General features: G+C 39.2%; 1 protein-coding gene across 3 annotated transcripts in view; it reads left to right on the forward strand.

Annotated features, from left to right (window-relative positions):
* Positions 1-23388, forward strand: part of MINPP1 (multiple inositol-polyphosphate phosphatase 1) — an 87185-nt gene that overhangs the window by 47773 nt on the left and 16024 nt on the right. For 2 of the 3 annotated variants that reach the window (XM_001927672.5, XM_021072285.2), the window contains exon 5: positions 2642-6015. The exons of the other annotated variant lie outside the window; for it this stretch is intronic. In XM_001927672.5, the coding sequence (XP_001927707.1) occupies positions 2642-3035 (394 nt within the window). In that variant the 3' untranslated portion in view covers positions 3036-6015. Of the gene's footprint in view, positions 1-2641; positions 6016-23388 lie in introns of those variants that run through there. 3 annotated transcript variants of the gene reach the window in all.

Genomic DNA, 23388 nt, shown 5'->3' on the forward strand with positions numbered 1-23388 from the left:
ACCATGGTGGCTCAGCAGAAACAAACCTGACTAGTATCCATGAGAATGAGGGTTGGATCCCTGGCCTTGCTCAATGTGTTAAGGATCCACCGTTGCTGTGGCTGTGGTATAGGCCAGTGGCTACAGCTCTGATTCCATCCCTAGCCTGGGAACCTCCATATGCCACAGGTGTGGCCCTAAAAAGACCAAAAAAAGAAAAAAAAACCCACACCTTTTAGAGATATTAATCTCAAAATAATGGATAATTGTGAAGTAATATGTTTCTGTGTATTTTATATACTTTTACTAGTATAGTTTTATTTTCTGTAGGAATATTTTTCTGCTCCTCTTATTTACTTTTCTATTGCTCATTATAATGTGAATTGAGGCTGTGTCAGATTGTTTTAACCTCATAGAGCTCCCTTTTCTGGTCTGTGTGTGTGTGTGTGTGTGTGTTCAGAAATGTTGTAAGTTTCCTCCTGACTCCGGCTCCCTCCCCAACTTATATCTGTCCTTACTCTTTCCTTTGTCTCTGCTGTCCCTCTCCTGCTCATTCTTGACCCCACTCCCAGCAGTTTCTCCTTAGTGAGGGCTCTGTCCTTCAGTGGAACCTTAAAACAGCTATGTGGAGACGTGACAAAGGCTGGATTTCTACAGCTGCGGGAGAGGCCAAGAGATAGTTCTCCCTTGCCTACACCAAGTTGAGATTTAGGCATTTGGGCTCCTGGTTTTTGGGGGTTTTTTTGGTTTTTTTGGGGGGTTGCTTATTGTCAGCTGGGTTCTGCTTTTAGACTTTATGGGCCGATTTCAGATACATATGGTCCTTCCACATCTGGTTCACAACATGGTTGTTGCTGCTCCCAGTCCAGTAAAAGGATGTCTCAGAAGCTTTGCCCTCTTTCAGTAACCCACCCAGATTAGGTTAGGTTCACCCAGAATAATCTTCGTTTTGATTAGGAAACTTATTTTCATCTGTGAAATATTTTCTGCCATATAATATGACATAATCGTGTGAGTGATCTCTTGATATACATTAGTCTTTCCCAACTTAAGAGGTGTGGATTATACTGGTTGTGTACACCAGGGGCTGAATTCTTGGAGGTCATTTTAGAATTCTGACTACTATAATTTTTATTCTATTTTTTATTGCTTTAAAAGGTAACTGATTACCTAAACAAAAATGGTAATGTATTGAGTTCCCAGGTGGCACAGCAGGTTAAGGACCCAGTGTTGTCACTGCTGTGGCTCAGGTCACTGCTGTGGCATGGGTTTGATCCCTAAGCCAGGAACTTCTGCATTGCTGTGGGTATGGCCAGAAAATGGTAAAATATTGTATGTTTATAGCATATAGAGAAAATATATATATATTACTAGTGTTATTATATACATATACATACATATAAAGTACGTGTATTGTCTGTCTAGGTGCACACATAACCCACCTACGTACATACTAGATTGGGCTAAAGCTTTCCCAATTTCAGCTGCCATATCACATTGGCTCATAGCACTTTCCAGTGAATAGCCGATGGCTGTTTGGGACTTTCCTGTTTTCAGATATCTCACATATCTGAAGCTCTGTGACTTCCCTCTGCTTCGTTCCATACTGGTAATATGCAGGTCTTGAGGCTATTGGTGATTCATGGAGAATACTTTTCCACATAGCTATGCTGTGAATGTTTCCTTTGGGTTTTGGATCTGCTATCCAGTTGCCCCATCTATTTTTATGTGGGAATCAGGAAGGTTCAAAAACTGCTGCAAATGCTACTGTCCTCCCAGAAAATCCAGATGCACTAAATTTGTAACCTAATGTGTGGGGTGGTGGCAAGAAGTCAGGGGATTGTGTTTGAATAGGTTTACAAGTTATACCTAAGGATAATAGTCATATTCTTGCTATCAAAGTTGAGAAAAGCTAAACAGTCATTCACTGCTGCTTATAAAAGAAGACTTTACCAGAAAAAGTCATAGAAAACTTGAAACAAACAAAGGTGACTGGCCCATGGTATTGAAAACTGTTGTATTTCTACCAGTGTATAAACTCCATTCCAAATCAGACACAGTACATCAGCTAGAAAAGATTGTGTTCTACCCTTTCGTGTCTCTGTTTGCAATGGGTATCCAAGTCAAGTCTTATAAAACATTGAAAGATTACATGTATTACCTACTGTTCACAGTTCAGACAGCTCAAGAAATCTACTGAATGTTGCTTGTCCTTATTTCCTAGGTAAAGATAAAATAATATTTGAAATTCATTTAGAAGAGCTCCAAGGAGTAACCAGTATTTACTAAGGGCCAATTGCTCAATTTCATTCACAGAAAGGAAATACAGTTTTGAAATACATATCAGCTTTAAATCCCTTAATCTACAAGTGAAGACTCGACTCTCTTTAAACTTATAGACCTGTGTGTATGCTCACTGGATTATATGGATTTGCAATACTACAATGATCCAAAATGTTGGAACTTAACTTTTTATGTTCAGTTCTCTGTCACAATTTCAGCCATATTGTTGTTTATGTACATAAAATTAAAAAAATTTAAAAATATGAGAAAGTTGTATACTAATTCTAAGTGTAGGTATTATGTTTAAAAGCTATTATGTTAAATTATTATGTATGTAAAATTATGTTTATCCATGTTTTTTCTCTATTTCTCTTTTAAGTTCTCAGCCAGTTTCCTCTCCAGTCATCCTTCAGTTTGGTCATGCAGAGACTCTTCTTCCACTGCTTTCTCTCATGGGCTACTTCAAAGACAAGGAGCCCCTCACAGCTTATAATTATAAAGAGCAAATGCATCGAAAGTTCCGAAGTGGTCACATTGTACCCTATGCCTCAAACCTAATATTTGTGCTTTACCATTGTAAAAATGCCAAGACACCTAAAGAAGAATTCCGAGTGCAGATGTTACTGAATGAAAAGGTGTTACCATTGGCTCACTCACAAGAAACTGTTTCTTTGTATGAAGATCTGAAGAACCACTATAAGGACATCCTTCAGAGTTGTCAGACCACTGAAGATTGTGAATTACCAAAAGTGAACACATCTGATGAGCTTTGAGTAACTGGAGAACAGTTTTAATTTGTCAGGAATCTATTATAGGGAGTGATCACATGTTTGAACTAGGTGGGCAGTCCCTGGCTACAGAAAGCTTTAGCATTACTTAGGTTTTTCTGTCTCTTCAAAGAAAAATATTTCTTTTGGAGTTTGGACATGGCTTTATAAGAAATGATTCTTCACTGGAACAGCTCTCTTAATGGGAAAAAAAAATCTATTCAAAGAGATAACTGACATTACAAATGTTTACAGAAATTAAATTATTCCCATTTTATGTAAGAAATCTCACACTGAGATAGAATATGATTTCAGAATACTTGAAAGTGCTGGAGTAACAAAATATTTACATCAGTTGGACAGTCTGGAACTTGACAGGCTTAAGTCTAGGAACTTTACCAGTTGTGCTGCAGTTCTTTCTTTTTTCCTCAGATAACACAGTTTTAGCATTGCCTTTCTTAATCAAAAATATGATTCACGGAGTTCCCGTCGTGGCTCAGTGGTTAACGAATCCAACTAGGAACCATGAGGTTGTGGGTTTGATCCCTGGCCTTTCTCGGTGGGTTAAGGATCCATCATTGCTATGAGCTGTGGTGTAGGTCGCAGACCAGCTCAGATCCCACGTTGCTGTGGCTGTGGTATAGGCCGGCGGCCACAGCTCTAATTAGACCCCTAGCCTGGGAACCTCCATATGCCACAGGAGCAGCCCTAGAAATGGCAAAAAGACAAACAGAAGAAATACGATTCACTGAGAATATCGCTTTGGAAGAAAGCTTACCTCTAGTTGAGAATTTGAAACAATATTAAGATAGAGTCTGATTTAGAAGAACACCTTCACTGAAGGATAACAAAAGTGTGATAATCCAGTATTTTTGTTAAAAGTATTTATAAAGTATTTAAACACTGTTTTAATAATTCCTTTCAACCTTCTGGTAAGTCTTGCAAAGCCATTCTTTATTATCATACCTGTTTTATATGTATAACAATGGAAGGACAAAAAGGACCATTAGCAATAAGACAGAAGAATGGAATCAAAGTTTCTGAAATCCATTGCTTAGCCTTTTTTTTATTCTGTCACTTGGCTTGTATTTTTATGTTTTGCCATTTTGTGAAATGTATCTTTTTGTGGCTTAAATTTCTTTTTTGTTCTTTTTTTTTTTTGGTAAAGAAAGACTTCATCCTGGCGGGCTTAGTTTCACAGATATGAACCCATTTCAAAGAAATTGTTCTGAACTCTGTCAAATGTCATGAAAGCGTTTGCTTTAATAATAAACAGAATTCTTGTGACTTTACTACCAGGTCTTTTCTGCATCAGTTACAGTAATTGATGGTAAAAGGCTAGAATTTCAACCAGCTTTGACTAAGGCAATATAAGGAAATTTTCTTCTAATAGAAATTTCCTCAACATTTTCCCTTGTTAAAGAAAAATGGAAATTCATTTTATTAGAAATCTAAAAAACTGTCACAACTATATATTGAAATTACAAAAAGATGCATAGTTCATTGATCTATTGATCATTGATCGTCAAATGAATGATGTTCATAAAATAGGTGATTAGCTGGGAAATACTGTTGATGCATCCATACACTGATGATTGTTCCTGCAAAGGTCCAGTATTAATCTTTTTTTAGATTTTAAGTAGGCAGACAAGAAGAAAATAGTATAATGAATTCATGCCCATTTTGCTGTTTTATCAAAATTAACATTATAATGTTTGGTTTAGATCCAAATAAGAAAAATCAAGGACTTTTGTATGCCTCCCTTATGCTATTGCCTTCACTCCCTTCCTGGAGGTAACCACCAACATGAAATTCAGTATTCACCATTCCATCGCATGCTTGACTCTGAAAACTTGTCGTGTTGTAGGAATTTTAAATTTTCTATTAAAGGACTTACACTATGCATATCACTCTTGAATAATTTATTTATTTTAATTGCTGTATTTGTTTTTCAAGACTTTTCTTCATCCTGGTCATTTGTTGCAAACTAATAGCTATCAGCTTATCAATACCTGTTGTGTCTCCTTTTTATGTACAAACACTAGACTGAGTTTACAGGCATGTTAAAGTTGAATGAACCTAGTTTTTCTTTCAAGGGGGTTATCTTAAAAGATCTTAAATTTACTTGGTGTCTGGAACATTAAATAATTTGATTCTTAAACTTTTCATAGACTATGAAAGTTATAGGAATTGTTTAATTTATTGTTAAATAGGACCATATAGTTATCATTGTAGTTATTGGTATGTAAAATATCTCAGGATGGAGGATAAGTGTGGTCCATTTTTGCTAATGTTACAGAAGTTGTGACATTATTTTGGTGCTATTATTCTCACTTAGGACATGCCTAAAACTGAAGAATCTCAAGATAAAGCAACAGGTCTTTCTAAGATAGGATATATAAGAAGTTGAGCCTTGAAAAATAGTCTTTGGCTAGCAAGAGTTCATTCATAATAGGTGGCCAAATTACTCAGGCCAAAATATATCACTATCAGTTCTGAGATTTTGGTCAATTCATGAATAGCCTATGGACATCAGTAGTTTTTCTGTCTGTTTTACAACTTGATGTGTGCAGTGCATTATACTGTTTTTTACAGTCATTTTGAAGTTTCTGCTCTCCAACACATAATCATTTACTTGATGCTGTTTTTATATAACAATGAAATCAAATTGTAACAATGAAATCAAATTGTTAAATTGTAACAATGAAAGCAAACTCAACTTGTAACGGAAGAAGAGCTTCATTTTTTTCAGATTAAAATCAACTTTTATGATATCTTTGAGTGCTTTCCTTTTGTAAACTGCAAAACTGATGTATGCCCTTAAATATTTGGGAGTCACTTACAACCAAACCAGAATATGTAAGTGTAAATTTTTGGAATATATTTCTCTAAAATGGTATTTCACGTAGTTCATGAATGACTCTTGGAATTTGGACCGTGTTCTGCCAAATTTAAGCTGAAAATAAATATTTACATTATGATATAACTTGCCTGTATCTACCGCTTCCTGAATTTAATCATTCAGTTCTCATGGAATCACAGATCACTGAATTCTTTCCTAACCATTCTTTTTCTCTCACTCAAACATTTCCTTCCACTCACCTCTTAGCTCGATCCAGCCTTAAGCACTGTCTCATCAGTCTTTTAAACTACTTTTTAATTGGTGTGTGTGTGAGAGAGGAAGAGAGGGGAGAAGAAAGAGAAGGAGAGAGTACTTTTGGAGAGATTTCCACAGCAAGAAAAAAATATCATGTTCTGGCTAAAAGATTTGTTGTTTGGGGAGTTCCTGTTGTGGCTCAGTGGGTTAAGAACCCAGCTGGGGAGTTCCCGTCCTGGCACAGCAGAAACGAATCTGACTAGGAACCATGAGTTTGCAGGTTCGATCCCTGGCCTCGTTCAATGGGTTAAGGATCTGGCATTGCCATAAGCTGTGGTGTAGGTTGCAGACGCTGCTTCGATCTGACATTGCTTTGGCTCAGGCATAGGCTGGCAGCTGTAGCTCCAATTAGATCCCTAGCCTGGGAACCTCCATATGCTGCGGGGCAGCCCTAAAAAAAAAAAAAAAAAAGAACCCAGCTGGTATCCATGAGGATGCAGGATCGACCCCTAGCCTCATTCAGTGGGTTAAGGATTTGGCGTTGCCACAAGATGCAGTGTAGGTCGCAGATGTGGCTCAGATCCTAAGGTGCTGTGTGCTGTGGCTTAGCCCAGCAGCTGCAGCTCCGATTTGACCCCTAACCTGGGAACTTCCATTTGCTGAGGGATCGGCCTTAAAAAGAAAGAAAGAAAAAAAAGATTTGTAGTTTGGACCTCATATCTGGTGACTTGGGAGGAGGCTAACTTTTAAAGCTTCAACTATTTTATCATTACTGGACTAATACATTGTAGGGTAGAAGGATTCTTAATGTTATTATTCCCAAAACTAGTTTCAATTCATCATCTTCCATATACTATTCCCAGATTTTAAACCGTTACTTAAAATAGCAGTTTATGTTTGCATTTTTGTTTGTTGTGCTGGGAGAACAAATAATTATTCATTAGAATGATAGCCTTCCAAGTTGAATAATACTCCTCGTATAATGAGAACTTTTCTTTAGGATATTTATTTTACATTACAATTAATGTGGAAAATTAAGTTGGGATTTATAGATTCTCTCTGCTTTTTTTATAAGAGTTCATTCTATCAACCTTTCAATTGTCTTTTGACCAAGCAATAACAGTTTGGGTGCTTTTGGAAACCTTTTCAATAAACATTCTCACTCTGGAAATCCAGTTTTGATATAAATTATATAAGTGAATACTGGTGAACTTTATCTTGATACATGCAGATGAGCAAGTTCTATTTAATTGATAAGAAACATGCTAAATGGAGGTAGGATGAACACTAATTATGCTCTAGCCATAGTCTCTCTTCCTTTGAATGACCCTTAGGGGTTTTTCCCTTACAACTTTTTTTTTTTCTTTCCCTTGCCTTCCTGAGAAGGCGAGAAGACTAGTAGTCTTGGTGAGACAAGGTAGTGCTTTTTTTCCTTCTGTCTGCATTATTGCTCCCTAAAATTTTCTGTCACTCTTTGCCTTATGGAAATTACGATGAGGACCAGGTTTTCTAATTTGACTATTTTTAGAGTGTTTTAGCCTCCTAAATACACCCAGGTGCCCCCATGGTGGAAAAACAACTGCATTTCACAGCTTTGCTTGTTGCTTCAGGGCTAGATGACTAAAAAGAATGTGAAGAGACATACTGAGATCCTTGGGGCAAAGGAGTGAAGAAAGGAGAGAAACAATTCCCTACATTTTCCTTGCTGAGAGAGAAACAGGATGTGAAACTCCCAGGTGTAGATAGAGAATCAGAAGGAGCAGGGATTCTACACCCATTTTAGTCCAGTTGCAGGGCTCAGGTCTTTCTAGTAAGGGAGATAGAGTTTTTTGCCTCAGTCATTGCAGGAGGTAGGAAATTAAGTAGTACTTGCTTTTCAAGTCTGGCTGCTATCAGCCGAACTCTTGAAAAAACAGAAGTATGACTGGAAGACCTTTCTCCAATCCATGGACCTAAATGAGCTTCAGAAAACTGTTTAACAGATCTACAAACTCCTTGGTTATTAAGTATTTTATAAGCATTCCTGTAGATATGAGTATATGCATTTATTAGTATTTGCCCAAACATAGAGGTGTAAAGCTAGTCTTAAGAGAAAAATCATCATAATTTTCAATATCCAGCCATGTACATGATGTTAACTAGTTTATAAAATAAATCGTGTGCGATTGAAGAGTTGCTATTGGTACAAGAAATATCAATATCTGCCAAGAACTGTATGGAAGGTGTTTTCCTGTTACTCCATTTAATCTTCATTATAAACTATGAAGTTGATAGTATGAGACCCATTTTGCAAATGAGGAAATTGATGTTGAGAATTAAAGTGCCTTTTTTTTTTTAAACTTTTAAGCTCTATTCAAATTTGTTATATTAGTAGTAAATGTGGAATTTGAACTTAGTTCATTTGGGACACTACAGCATGCAGATTGTTTTAAGTAATGCAACTGGTCATAAACTACTTAAATCTCTTGACTCTGCCCCCCATTGTGGAAAAAAAAAAAAAAAAAAGCTTTTGAAGATGATGCCACCCTTTGACCTTCTTTGTAGCCATCAGCTATAATTGCGGAGGCTAAAGAGTTGTATGTTTAGCAGGAAATGGGAGGGATACAAGTATAATCAGAGCCTCACACATGACCTTTTCCAAGTCCGATCTGTTCATAATATCTCCAGTTTAGCTGACTGCAGTATGAAACTGGTGTAGAAGGCTTTCTAAGTTAACCAGGAGGGTAGCGCAGGTTAGTAGTTGTATTACAAACCATCCTTTAGAATTGTATTTGTAGTATTTCCAAGCATAGCACATTCAGACCTTATTGGAGATTCTAGATTGTTTGAATTCCAGAATAATAGGAACTATAATTATATTGTGTACTTATTTCCTTTTTACTACTTCATTCAGTAAAGCAGCTACTTAGGTCAGCCCTCATAGCCTCACTCCCATGTTGCACCCCTGGAGTCCATAAAGCTAGGCTTATGGAGCACACAGCAATGGCAGCTGGTAGAGGCTTTACTGAACATCTGTGATAAGCAATTCTAGGAGATTCAAAAGGCAAGACTTTGCTGCAAGTTGCATGTGTAAAGCTCTGCCCCACCCTACCATATAAATTGAGTGCACCACTTTGACCGTCTTTGTAATAACAATGTGTGTTACAGCAAATGCCACATGACCAATTGTTGTGTCAGTAGAGTGTTCTTATATACAGACATTTCAGAAAAATACTTCCCAATCTGAGGACCTGAAGATAAAACTTGATCTCTGAAAGGCTATTAGCATAACTGACATCATCTTGGGCCCTTACAGTTTCTCCTTCCACTGACCCTACCCAGGACGATGCTGTGCAGTGAACTACTTCTCTGTCTTCAAGGATTTGTGGTTAATAGGTATTGTTAAATAATCATTAAGACCAGGTGGCCTCTATGTTCTGTTAGTTCCCAAACAATGATGAAAAGTTTAGCTGATGTATTCCCGGTGCCCAGGAGACTAGTTACCCCTTCATGAATCTCAGGAATACTTGTCCTGTTTCCAAGTAGCTACTACCCCCATACTCTAGGTTAACTGTAAAATTAATCCAATTGCCCCTCAGCAGTGCAGAGCACAGCTGTAAATACTTCGGGATTGTTGTCCACTTGATCCTGATCCCACCCTGTAAGTTACCTATAATAAAATAATCCACTGATTACATAGAGCTGCCTGCCTGTGTTTTTGGTCTCAGATGCCTTCTCAACTTGGTGGGCACTTTGCATTCCTCCCGCCTTCCAGCAATTTGCAAGCCAGGCATGAAAATGTAAACAATGCAGGAATGAGTATAGGGACCCACTGGGGGAAGGCCCATGGCCAATGAAGGAAATCCTAAGCCAGCCAGCCAGTTCCATGTGGGGTGACTTGGCTGCTTATAGAACTTCAGGTGTTGCCTAAGTATGGAGATACCTGGAAAAAGCCAGAGGGCTTGGTAAATATTTCAATGGAAGCAGTGAGAAAGCAAAAGTGGAAAAAAAGTGAGCAAGCTGCCTGGGCTGTTGCATGGCCTTTATTATGCACTCACAGGAACTAGCACAGAAAAGGAATACAGCTCAGCCGGAACTAGAAAAGACTGAAGAGGCACTGGCATTAGAGAGGAGTGTCTAGACTACACGTTCAGCCACTTCAGACGCTGTGTCAAAGTACAACAGGAAAAATAAAGTGATTGTACACAAGATGTCTACAATGCAGTGCTGGAGGCTGCCCATTCAAAGGTGAGGACTATCTCACAGGAGAACTGAGACCCAAGAGGTGGGGTCCTTGGGACAACAACTCCTTAGAAGACCAGGACATAATTACAGGAGAAAGAGGACCTGCAAGCATGGCCTCTGATCCAAACTAAAACTCAAGCCACTAGTGAACTGGGAAATAATTGAGATCCCTATGAGCCAAAAACAACCAACCAGGAATATTCCTTCTTGAACTGGTAGAATTAATCAATAGGTTTAAACAAAAGAAGGGAAGGAGTTGCAGCCTTGGTGCTCTGTTTATAGGATACTGGGGGAGATGGTATTATGTTAAATGAGTCAGAAATATCTCAAATGGCCTGGGTTACAGTGCAGCCTGTCCACTGGCAATATTTGTATGCAGCTGTGAAACTGCACACCTCACTTGGGACTCAAACCTACAATCTCCCAGCTGAAACTACACACCTAGTCTCAGGAATTAAAGAAGCTCACATTCTTTGTTTTGGGGGATAGGGGGAGCTCACGTTCTTTATGTCTCAACACAAAAGGAATTCAGGAAGAGACAAAGTGAGAGGTTAAAAGTAAGTTTAATAATGTCCTTTGTGAAGAAGTTGCAGGAAAATGGGGCATGAGAGGACGATCATGTCACAGGTCTTGGGTAAGTTCCTGAGATGGGCTGCCAACTGAGGGGCCTTGGCTTTGAACAGGAAAGGATTCAGGAGCGAGTCATAGTAAAATGAAAAGAGACACATGTTCCATAGGCAGAATGTGGTCCATCTCAAAAGGTGAGAGAGGCCCTCAAATATGGGGTGATTAATTTTTAGGGGCTGGGTAATTTCATAGACTAACGGAGGATTAGTCCAACTATTTGGGGGAAGGGGTGGGGATTTCAAGGCTTTGGGCCACTGCCCACTTTTTGGCCTTTTATGGTCAGCCTCAGAACTATCATGGCGCCTGTGAGTGTGTCATTTAGCTAACACATTCCAATGAGTGTGTAAGGAGGCTCAAGGGCCACTGGAAGTTGAATCTTCTTCCATCTTGATTCTAGTAGGTTCTAACCAGTTGAGGTCGTATCCTCAGTGGCCAAATCATTCTTTTAAAAGTTGTACTCTGCACCCTTCCCTCCTGTCTCACTTCTGCCTGCTTCAGCCCCTCTCACTGCTCAATGTTACTCTTCAGTTTCGGTTCATGTAATATGTAATCTGTTTTTGAGGCCCTTCATATTTTTTCTTTATTTTGATTTTTATATTTTATTTATTACTATTTGAGCAGAAGAGATATGATGAAGTGTGGACTTATTGAGTCATTTTGACCAGAAATCCAGTTATATACATATTTGTAATATTAGTAGCTATTTCCAAATTTGGGGATAATTACTGAACTTCTCTTTACCTCAGTTTATTCCTATGTAAAACAAGGCTATTGGACCAAGGTCCTTAAAGTCCATTCTAATTCTGAATTCTGTACTTTGTATAACCTATAACCTATGACTTATGTCCATGTTCACTGAGCTAATATGTAGTGTAGGAGACTGAAAACCTGCTTTCTGCTTTCTGACTCAAGAGCTGTTTCTGCCATACCTCACAACTCTCCTCATTGTAAACCCAATAGACAATCAAGAAATCAAATCCACAGCATGCAACATCCACTCAATCCTGTCTTCTCACTAGAACGTTGAGAATTTCTCCAGTTTTTCTTCCAGGCAGAGCTGACTTTTATACTACTTTCTGGAATTCCAAACAGAAGATTTGGTAAGGTTTCAAAAGTAGAATCTCTGTGACATGAAAGTTGATTCCTATGATGCTAAGAGAAAGGGCAGCAATTGAGAAAGAAGATTTTTTGCATAATCATAATCTTAGAAAACTGGAATAGGTCATCTGTGTAAGCAACATGCATGACGCAGAAGTGGAAGAGATGAGGTCGAGGGGGTGGTTCTTAGATCGATCTAAGAAGATGGCTTTTAAAAGCCACAAGACCTGAAACTTGCAGGAAACTGATAACTTTTTTAAGCCAATGGAAGAAATGCAAACTCCTGTTCTGATATGGTAATAGCTAGCTTATAGAATGGCTTAGGGTACCAGTCTGTGGACAATAGAAAGGCTGTATTGTGAGAACAAAAGCGCTAGACTGAAGTCCAATCGTAGGGTCTGGTGTGACCTCTGCAACTAACTAGCTCTGTGACTTGAAGAGGATGACTTACTTTCTTCACATCTCACCTTTTAATTCCTATTTGGAAAATTAAGAGCGTTTCAGAGACAGTATGTAAGTGATAGAACAAGGGGAAACGCGTATCATGAGGCCTGGAGTTTTTTTGTCTTTTATGTTTTCCCCCCTTGGAATTCTATCCTTTGTTTTTAAAGTAGTTGGTTGAAGTAGTTCCATTTCAAAACCCCAATGTTAAAATCTAAACATGTTAGTATAAGTTGATCAAATTTTTAAAGATCATGGCCATAGGTAAGTAAGTGGAAATTTTAAAGAACAACTTAAAAAAACCAAGCCCTGCAATGATTTAGAAGAGGTTATGCCGAGCTCTGCACTGAGCCTCCAGCTCCATTTAGGGACCTGCACTGGCATAACTGATGATTGATCAGGACTGGCCTGGAAAGGAAGTGTCGGGTGGAACATCTTTTTCTTCTTTGTAGCTCTTTGCCTCACCTCAGCTCTTGACATTTGAATGGAGTTTTACTCCTCTTGGCTAATCTTATATGAAAATCTTCCTGTTTGTGATGTAAAGCAGGCAAATCATTTCCTAAATCTAACAGGCTCTCTATGTGAATCTCTTCTGGCTGGTGCAAACCACGTTTCCCTAATCCAGATGAAATGCTAGTTTTCTATTTGGGGCCAGATGATGATAGTCCAATGACAGAAATATGAGCTTCATAATAACTTGGAACTGAGGGAGAAAAACTGAGGCTCTTGTGCCTCTAGTTAAAAATCTAAAGAGGCTTTGGGAGAGCAGAACCCACTGGGATTAGCAGCATCATTGCTTTCAACCCCAGCGGTGAAAAAGGGAAATCAGGAAAAACAACCAAAATCATCTCCTCTCATGATGCTTTCTGTTAACTTGCCAGCTAGAAGCTTAAAGCTGCCCTCTGCTCCCTCTCCTCCTGTTTCACACCCTGCCCTCAGGATGTGTCAGGGTAGAGGGCAAAGCCATTTACAGGAAGAGAAGGAGTAAGGTTCTGAGAAAAAAGAGGGCAGATTTGAAGTGCAAGGGGTCCAGGCCTTGAATCTTCTTTGTGGTTTTCACTGACTTCTAAACTGGGATGGATGAGTTTCAGCATCTGGAACAAGTGCCCAGCACATAACAGGGGCTCAACAAAATAAATGTCGAATAAACTGAAAGAGTTAAAGTTCTGAGCCAGGTATGCTGGTTGCTCTTGGCTCTGTCTTCTGACTTTTTCTCTTGCTTTGATGGGCTCCTCTAGGCCAGGCATCCTGGAGCTCACACTTGCCAGCTGAGAAAGCCTGGACCAAGCGAGCACAGGGTGAAGGACACGTGATCTCTTGAATGTGTTGCTTCTTTGCTTACCTACCACATCTCCCTATCCATGCTGCTATAGCAGTGAGCTCCTGAGGATCCTGGGTATGGGCTTCGTGAGGAAAGGGCTACAGGAGCTCTGCTACTTTTAGGCCCTAGGAGCATGTGAAAGGATCTTCCACGAGGGCCAGCTTGGCTCATTACAGTCTGCATGGGAGTCTAGGCCCAAGTTTTATAATGTGCATTTTCCTGGCCTATCTTTTGTACTTTAGTTTTTGTTTCTCCCAAGAACCAGAGGTGGGAAGAGGGCCGAGGGGAAGCAAGTGGAAGAAGAGAAGCATTTGAAATCCTGAGTCCCTGTCATTCCTCCCTCCATTTGTAATCTCTGCTCTTTTTTTTGGGGGGGGGTGCATACCCCAGGCATATGGAAGTCCCCAGGCTAGGGGTCGAATTGGAGCTGTAGCTGCCAGCCTGCACCACAGCCACAGCAACGTCAGGTCCTTTGCCTACTGAGCAGGGCCAGGGGTCGAACCCACGCCTCATGGATCCTAGTTGGATTCTTAGCCTGCCGAGCCACAGTGGGAACTCCTCTTTTTTTTTTTTTTTTTTTTTTTTTAACTATGACTTACGTTATTCATGGAAATCTGTCTAGAGGAAGCTATGGTCAAAAGCTGAAACATTGCCCATCAACAGACCAACAGATAGTTTCACTGATTTCCAGTCATCCTAACAGGCCAGGAAGAACCAACAGATTGTGTCCTTACTGTGCTAGGCCTTGGACCAAATCATTCACCTGTGGTCTCACTGACCCTCACCATAATCCATGAGGTAGACCGCTTATCATTTCCATTTTGTAGATGAGAAAAATGAGGATCAGAGAGAAGTTTCTTCCCAAGGTCAGAAAGCGTTGGATCTGGGAGATGAATTCCAGCAATCTGACTCTGCAGGGAGGGTTCTTAACGCATTATATGTGTCTCCTTCCTTCCTCACACATACTGAGGAACAGTCAGCGGTGTGTTTACCTCCCCCTAGCCTCGGAGGAGTTCCCCTCTGAGGGTGGAAGGAAGTTTTGCTGTTTCCCAAGATGCTGCCCACACTTTATGGTTGATGTTTGGGATTCCAACACTAGACAGACTTCCTTTGGACTCAAAGCTTTGTCCAGAACACTAAGTGACCCATCAAACTGCATCAGCCCTTTCCTCAACAGGAAAGAATAAATTACTTGTTTTCCTGAGTAGATTGTTTATATCTTCATGCTTCCACCAAAGAAGAGTTGCCATTTGGGTTTAGTCATTTTTTGTCTTAATAGAAATTATCTAAACTGGTGTTGGTCCATCATTCCTAAAACCTTTATTGAGTAGTATAAATGGCCACGTTTTATATCATTTATATATCATTTTGGAAAGGGTATTGACCCATAATTATTCTTATCTGGACTATTTCAGCAAAAGAGCTAAAGAAACTGAATGTGGTAGGACAACTCAAAACCAGAGGGAATGAGGGTATTTCTGTTCTCAGTGAAATAGTGCTTTGTTGGCACTAAAAATGAGTTTCAGTTTGAGATGACGAGCAGGTCAGCCAAGGGACAAGGGTACTGTATTTCTTTTCAATAATATAATTGGGTGCCTTTGGAAATCACGAAGTCTGTCCACAAAGGAGGAATGACATAAAGAAGCCCTGTGTTCACCAGAGTTATAAATCATTTTTAAATGATTTTTTTAAGTCTCTGGAATATATTCAAGGAAATATTTAAAGGAATAACATCCTTATATGCCAAGCACATGTATCTTCAGCCTATAAAATGACTTCATTTTTCACACAAAATTGGCCTTTTCGAATGGCTGGTTTGAACTTTGCTGAGCTAAAAAGGTGAGGCTCAGCTTTGCTTTACTCCTCCCTACTACCTGTACAGACATTTATGAATGTTAACTAAAGCTGATTCATCCTCAGATGTTCCATTCAAGATAATTGTGCAACAGTGCAACTTAAGACTATGTCAAAGGTGACAGCAAATAGGATCACTTTAAAAAAAATGTAATTGGAGGGCAGTTCTCAAGTTAAATAGTAGCAGATTATGGTTTTCTCGTCCATATCTAGATAGGTTAGTTTCCAGCATCCCATTTTCTCATGACATTTTTCAAAAACAGCCAGAAGGTCCATTGTCTTCCAGACAATAATCTCATACATGTTTTAGCAGAGTTTATAGAAATTGAACACCCTGAATTTGGGCTTCAACCTTTAGGCATTTCCCAAACATTTACGGAGGCTTCACTTTCAAGCTAGGCACTGGTGAAATGACCTGGTGCCTATCCCAGGCCTTTTGAGGGCGACAGACCCTTAGGAAGATCATTTCAATGCACGGTACAAGTGCTAAAAAGAAACATAGAATGACCATCTCTTCCCAAGATGATCAGAGACTCTTCCTCAATGAGGTAACCTCTGAGCTGGACCATGAAGACCAAGCAGCACTCACATGGCGAGAAGGGAAAGATGGTACGAAACCTCAGCCTGGTGAAGAGCTGTGTTTCAGGAACTGGGAAAGCATGTATGTAAATCTCACAATTATAAGACTCTAATACTCTTGATCTAGTGCTGGACTAAACTTTTGTAACAATTATTGGTTTTCTTGAGAAGTGTGAAAACGGTCTTTGTGTTTGAACATATCTAACTTCAAATTCTGACGTACCATGTACCAGCTGTAATCTTAAGGACAGATATACTTAAGATTAATACTGCTTCTCTCTGAGCATCAGTTTCCTTGTTCATAAAATTAGCATAATTCTTACTTCATGTGTTTTTGAAGAGGTTATGAGAGACAACATAGGTAAAGATCCATAACAAGTAGGATTGCCAGATGTGGCAAATAAAAATACAGAACACCCAGTTAAATTAGAATTTCATAAAATGAGAAATAATTTTTTTTCTACAACTATGTTGCAAATATTGTATGGGACACACTTACTCTAAATAATTATGTGTTGCTTATCTAAAAGTCAAGCTTAACTGGACATCCTATATTATTTACCTAGTAATAAACCCTAATAATAAGTGAACTGTAACTCAAGAAGTTATTGGTATAGTAGATGTATTTTATGCTGAGAAGCACGACTTGGAGGAAATAAGAATTTTGAAATGAAACTACAGGCTCCACCAGTATGTGGATGGGGATATACACATGTATGTGGGGTTGTGGGGGAATAATAGGAAAGATGGAAAATTTTAGTTAATGTTAGGAATTCAGAAGCTTCTTCAGGATCGGCAAACATATTCTCTTAAGAAAAAAAAAATTTTAAGTTTATTAACAACAGTAACAAGAAAATCAACAAATTTAATACATTTTGCGGGGTGGGGCTTTTTAGGGCTGCACCTGCGGCATATGGACGTTCCCAAGCTAGGGATCCAATCGGAGCTACAGCTGATGGCCTAAACTGCAGTCACAGCAAGGCCAGATCCGAGCCGGATCTGCTACCTTCACCACAGTTCAGGGCAATGCCAGATACTTAACCCACTGAGCGAGGCTAGGGATTGAACCTGCATCCTCATGGATCCTAGGTGGGTTTGTTAACCGCCAAGCCATGAAGGGAACTCCCAAAATCAACAAATTTGTAAGAAGCATTTGTTTAAAGGCCCTGCTAACAGGATCTGTTTTGGCACTTTGCAACTTCAAACTTTTCAGCAGGGAATGGGTAGAGATATTGGCCTTTTTTCAAGGCATAAAGATCGTTTTCAGGCCCTTAACATGCCAGATTCTACATTTATTCTCTTCTCTCTCCTAAGAGCACTGCCTGGTCTGAGTCCTTGGCTGCTGGGCAGATGGTGCACATTGGACCAGCTAAAAGGGCACTGAGTCAAGCACTTTACAGAACACTTAGTATATATTAGGAACTGTGGGGAGGATTCAGAAAGTGATAAGTCAAGTCCCCTGCCCTCCAAGAGTTTATAATCCTATTGAGACTGCAGAAGAAAAGATAGATAATTGCTAAATTGAGATTCTTCCTGTAACATATGCTCTGTGAAGACCAAGTGGGCTTTACCAGTGTTTCCCCAGGGCAGAGAATGGTACCTGACAAATAACAGAGGCCCCATAAACATTTGGTGAATAAATGAATTGGTGTGGGCTGAATTCACTAGGGAAGGTACAATGGAGTGGTTTAGTCAAGAAGGGGCCTTGGAGAAGATCTAGCTGACCAGAAAATCACTTGCCTTTTCATCATAGCGGCTGCTGTTTACTCTGAACCAGGCGCTGAATGAAGTACTTTCTGTAAATTCTGCTCAGATGTTTCCAACAGTCCTTACAAATATAGGTCTATAGGAGTTCCCACTGTGGCACAATGGGGTAAGGATCCTGTGTTGTCTCTGCAGCAGCTCAGGTTGCTGCTGTGGCACAGGTCCGATCCTGGAAACTTCTGCCACAAGTGCAGCCAATAATTACAGTAATAATAATTGTAGAAAGTACAGGTCTATGAAGCCCATTTCCTTCTGCAAATCAGCTTGAATATTACCTTCTCATAGAGAGGCCTTCCCTGACCATGCTATCCAAAAGCATTCCTTCCTTTTCCTCCCTAGCTCAACCACAGGTTTTTCAGAGCACTGCCGACAAGTGACAGTATTTTTGGTATATCTTTCTACAGTCTCTGAGGAGAGGGGCTGTGTCTGTTTTATCACTGCTGTGTTCCTAGCACCCACCAGCTAATTCATTCCCAAATATTTATTGGGTGGCACTTGGTAGACACCTAATAAATATTTATTGAACAAGTACATTTTTCTGTACAAAATCATCTCCTCAGTTTAAACAAACAAACACCCCCTAAAACCTAAAAACAAAACAACATAGACGACAAGGACTCCAGAGGCTCCAGGTTCAAATGCCTAGCAGTGAACCAAGGCATCTATTTATTTTCTTTTTCTAAAACATTCTGTATGTGAATCTGATGCACAGTTAAAGATGAGCACGCCAGTGAGGGCCAGGAACAAAACTATATGGATTCATGTTAAAATCTGATGAAGAAAATTTCCTCTAGGCAAACTTTCAAAGAAAGCTTCAGAGAATTTTCTCTAAGCAGCATATTGGCCATTACCTTTGGCTCAATATAAACTTGTTTCATACTTAATCACTCCCATCCTAGTCTCTCCAACTTTTTTTTTTTTTTTTTTTTAGGGCTGTGCATATGGAAATTCCTGGGCTAGGAAGTAAGCAAATACCAGCATAAGCAACAAATACATTTAAATTAGAATGTATTTTCCATGAGCCTTAAACATGAAGAGATGGTCAACCTTATTCAAAATAAGAGACATGGAAATCATAACTATACTGATACCACTTCCGATCAGTCAGATGGCAAAATTGCAAAAGTTTGACAACATATTTTATTGGCCATGCTACAGGGAGCTAGCCACTCTGATACACTGCTGGTAGAATGCAAAATAACCCAGTGAGAGAAGTTTGTCAATGTCTGCAATATTATATATGCATATACCCTTTGTCCCAGTCCCACTTGTTGGAATCTATCCTAAAGGTACACTGATAAAATATAAGGACATAACACTCAAGATTTTCATTGCAGCATTATTTATAGTAGCAAAAGAAAAGTAGCAGAAATGTCTATCAGTAGGAGGTTTGTTGAATAAACTGTGGTTAAATAAACTATGGTACATACATATAATGGTCTGAACAGCCATAAAAAAAACAAAAAACAAAAAGCGGGGAAGCTTTCTACACACTGGTATGGAGTAATCCCTAGGGTAATTTTTTTAAAGTAAACTTAAAACTACAATTTTTATAGTGATATTTTTGTTGTAAAGCAGGGCTCTCCTTATATGAATATCTGTAAGCATTTGTCTGTTTTTCTGAAATTATGAAAGGATAAAACAAAAACTAATAAAAATTATTAGCTATGAAGAAAGGAGGCGTCATACTTTTCTTTCTTTTTCTTTTCTTTTTTTTTTTTTTTTTTTTTGTCTTTTTGCTATTTATTGGGCCGCTCCCGCAGCATATGGAGGTTCCCAGGCTAGGGGTCGAATCAGAGCTGTAGCCACCGGCCTACGCCAGAGCCACAGCAACGTGAGATCCGAGCCGCGTCTGCAACCTACACCACAGCTCACGGCAACGCTGGATTGTTAACCCACTGAGCAAGGGCAGGGACAACCCGCAACCTCATGGTTCCTAGTTGGATCGTTAACCACTGCGCCTCGACGGGAACTCCCTCGTCATACTTTTCTAAATGGACTCCATTTAAAAATTTTTATTTGTGACCATATAAATGTTATAATTAAGTCAAAAAGAAAAATGCATGATATCTAAAATCAAAAAACATACAGAGACTAAAGAAAACCTAATTTGTATCAAGGCGGTGACCTATTTACACTGAGAAGAATTATTTTACAGTAATAATTTTCACAACCTTTTGCAATATTTTAGGAAGTAGCCTAAGGGCAAAAAAACTAAGAAACTTAAATTATATTCTGTACCCTTATTATTAGTGGTTTTATTGGTTTTAAAATTTTTGATACTGTTATTTATCTATATAATTTATCATGTCGTTAGGAATTGAGTTTTTGAGCCCATGAGAGCTGCAAATATAAAATCAAATATTTAAGTAACATCAATCCTAAATTTGAGTTGAATTTATCATTATGAACTTGTGATTCACTTTTCTTTCTCTAAAACACACCTATGTAATAGCTCCATCCACTGAGGCCTAAGAACAATGACAACTCAGTAGTAAAGACCAGATTGTGTCCCCTAAATGCCATTTCTCACAAGAAGGAACTGGGGCACATTGGAGAAATGACTGATTCCTGGTCTGGGGCAGGAGTATACAAGATGAGCCTGGCATATTTTTTGTGCCCAAAGCAAGGACATGCTCAAAGACCAATGGGGTCATGTCAAAAGGACTAGAGCCAACCCACAGGGGATTTTAACTAGCAGGAGATAAGGCAATTTGAGCATCAAAAAGAATAACTGTAATTGAATAAAACACATTGAATATAGAAAATTTGAGCTCTTAATGATATTTTTAAAAAATTCAAAAAATGAAGCAAACCATTCACCATTGCAGGTAGTCAACACACTAACACCGTACTTTGAAAACTGATCATTAAAACGAAAGAATGAGTCATTTACCTTGCCTAGTGTACAAACTGTAGTCTTATTTGCAGAGTGACCACTCAAGACTGGAGCTGCCCATTTGGGGAATTCTTTTACATGCAGGAAAACCCTTCTGTGTTTAACTACATTTATGGGTATTTCTGTTATGTATAATCAAACTTGATTGTAACTGAGGCAATACATATAAATGAAACCCTACATTTTCTTGACTAATGAGGTTGCTTTCTTCCCAAATAGCTGGAACTCTTTCAAATTCTTGCTTACTGTACAGTTCCCTCTGCCAGTCCTTTCACTGAAATAATAATTATAGATTAGGGATGCGTAATTTCAGTTCAGGAGAGGAACTGAACAGACTCGGTTCACAATGATAACACAAACACAATGTGCATGGCAGCCTTTCCATGATGACTGTATCCAGACGAGATATAAAAAATATTTTCAGGATGATGGAGAGGAGAAGAGAAAGATGGTAGGGAGAATTTTGTGAAATAGTGACTCTTGTATAAAAGTAGATGAAACACCACTCTCTAGTAACCATGCTTTGAAAGGACCTGGGGTGTCAACTTCAGATTCTACTCTTACTTAATCAAAGGTGCTCTGGTCAAGCCTAGGGTAGTGGATTTCACATATTTTATCTGATTTAATTACCACTGATTTAATCTCAGTTCTCTATTTTAGCTATGTTTTTCCCCTTCCTTCATCAAACTTTTATCAATCATAAATGAATGTCAACATTTACCTTTTTTCTATCACCAGTCTTCTCTGGAAGTGCTAACGAATAGCTAAGGTAGCCAGAAGCAAAACCAGAGAAGCCTGTTGTGGTAGAAGGAATTAATGGGACTCCATAGATGGCCATGTTCTAATTCCTGAAACCTGTTAGGTTATATGGAGATTAATGTACCGGATAGAATTAAGGTTGCTAATAAGCTAACTTTAAGAGAGAGAGACAGTGGCGCCTGGGTTATCTAGGTGGGCCCAATGTAATCACAAGGAATGTGATTTTTAAATGTGGAAGAGGGAGACAGAAGAGAAGGTCAGGGCGATACAATGTGATGAGAACTTGGTCAGCTCTTGATAGCTTTGCAGACAGAAGGGAGCCAAGTTCCAAGAGATATAGGTGGCCTTGAGAAGCTGGAAAGAGCAGGAAAACAGGTTCTCCTTTAGAGCCCCCCAAAGGGACTGAAGTCCTGGTAACACCTTAAGTTATCCCAGTGAGACCTATGTCAGACTTCTGGCCTCCAGAACTATAAGATAATAAACTTGAGTTGTTTTTAAGCCTCCAAGGATGGGCTAATTATTATAGCAGCAATAGTAAATGAATATATCTATTTATGGCCATAAACAAAATCACTACAGATGACTCAGCGGATTGGGTGCCTCACAGGTGTGATGACAGAGGAGTTCAGAGCAGGCAGTCTGATGGTGGCCTGGTTGCTATAGAACCTGAAAGTGCTGTGAAGATATAAAGGTGCTCTTACTGACAACAGCACTGGTGAAAGGTCATTCATTCTCTGCAGAGTAGTTCAAAGGAGTCTAAGAAGCCATTAGAGATATGGGGCCTAACTAGCAGGTGCTAGATCCAGGACCTGCTTTGACAGGGAATTACTGTATAATAGCTCGAACTTTACACTTTTGTTCTTTCTCCAGCCCTCCTCCCTGTCTATAACCTTAATCTCTACATGAGAGGTAAAGAATACCATTCATTTTATGCCTACAGTTTTTCCCTTGTAGGTCAGATGGTTCTCCTGGATGTGTGTAGGACACATCTAAAAACTTTGGGAACTAAAAAAAATTTTTAACGGAATATGTCTAGGTATTAATCTTTTTATAATTTTTCATGTGTGGGTATATGATGGGCTCTTAAATCCAATGTGATACGTCTTCATGTCAACAGAGTTTTCTCTTTTTATTTCAATTTTTTATTTTAAGGGCTACACCTGGGGCACATAGTCATCCCCAGGCTAGGGGTAGAATTGGAGCTTCAGCTGCCAGTCTACGCCACAGTCACAGCAATGCCAGATAGAGCCGCATCTGCAACCTATACCGCATCTCACAGCACCGCCGGATACTTAACCCACTGAGCAAGGCCAGGGATCTAACCTGCAATCTCATGGATACTAGTCGGGATCTTTACTGCTGAGCCACAGTGGGAACTCCAAAAAAGTTTTCTGTTATTAATTTATTGCTTATGTTTATTCTGCATTGTGCCTTAGGAATAATTATTTTCTTTTTCTCCAGTCTCTGCCCTACATATTTATCACATTTTCACCTCTCGTTTTTTGTTTTTTTATTCTGAGTAAACTTTTCTACTCCCTCCCACATACATACCTTCCTTCCAGAAACATTGTCCCCAGTGTCCTGAGAGTCACAGAGTTAGGCTAACATACTTAGGGGGATCGCACTGCTGGGGGGTCACTCTGAAGGGAATAGCACAGTGTCCACATTTGTGCATGGTGAGGAAAACCAGTGCCAT

This window comes from Sus scrofa, chromosome 14 (assembly GCF_054392235.1).
Source record: "Sus scrofa isolate SSC_HxYL_T2T_F1_AM1 chromosome 14, Sscrofa_HxYL_maternal_Yorkshire_Landrace_v2.0, whole genome shotgun sequence".
NCBI classification, from domain to species: domain Eukaryota; kingdom Metazoa; phylum Chordata; class Mammalia; order Artiodactyla; family Suidae; genus Sus; species Sus scrofa.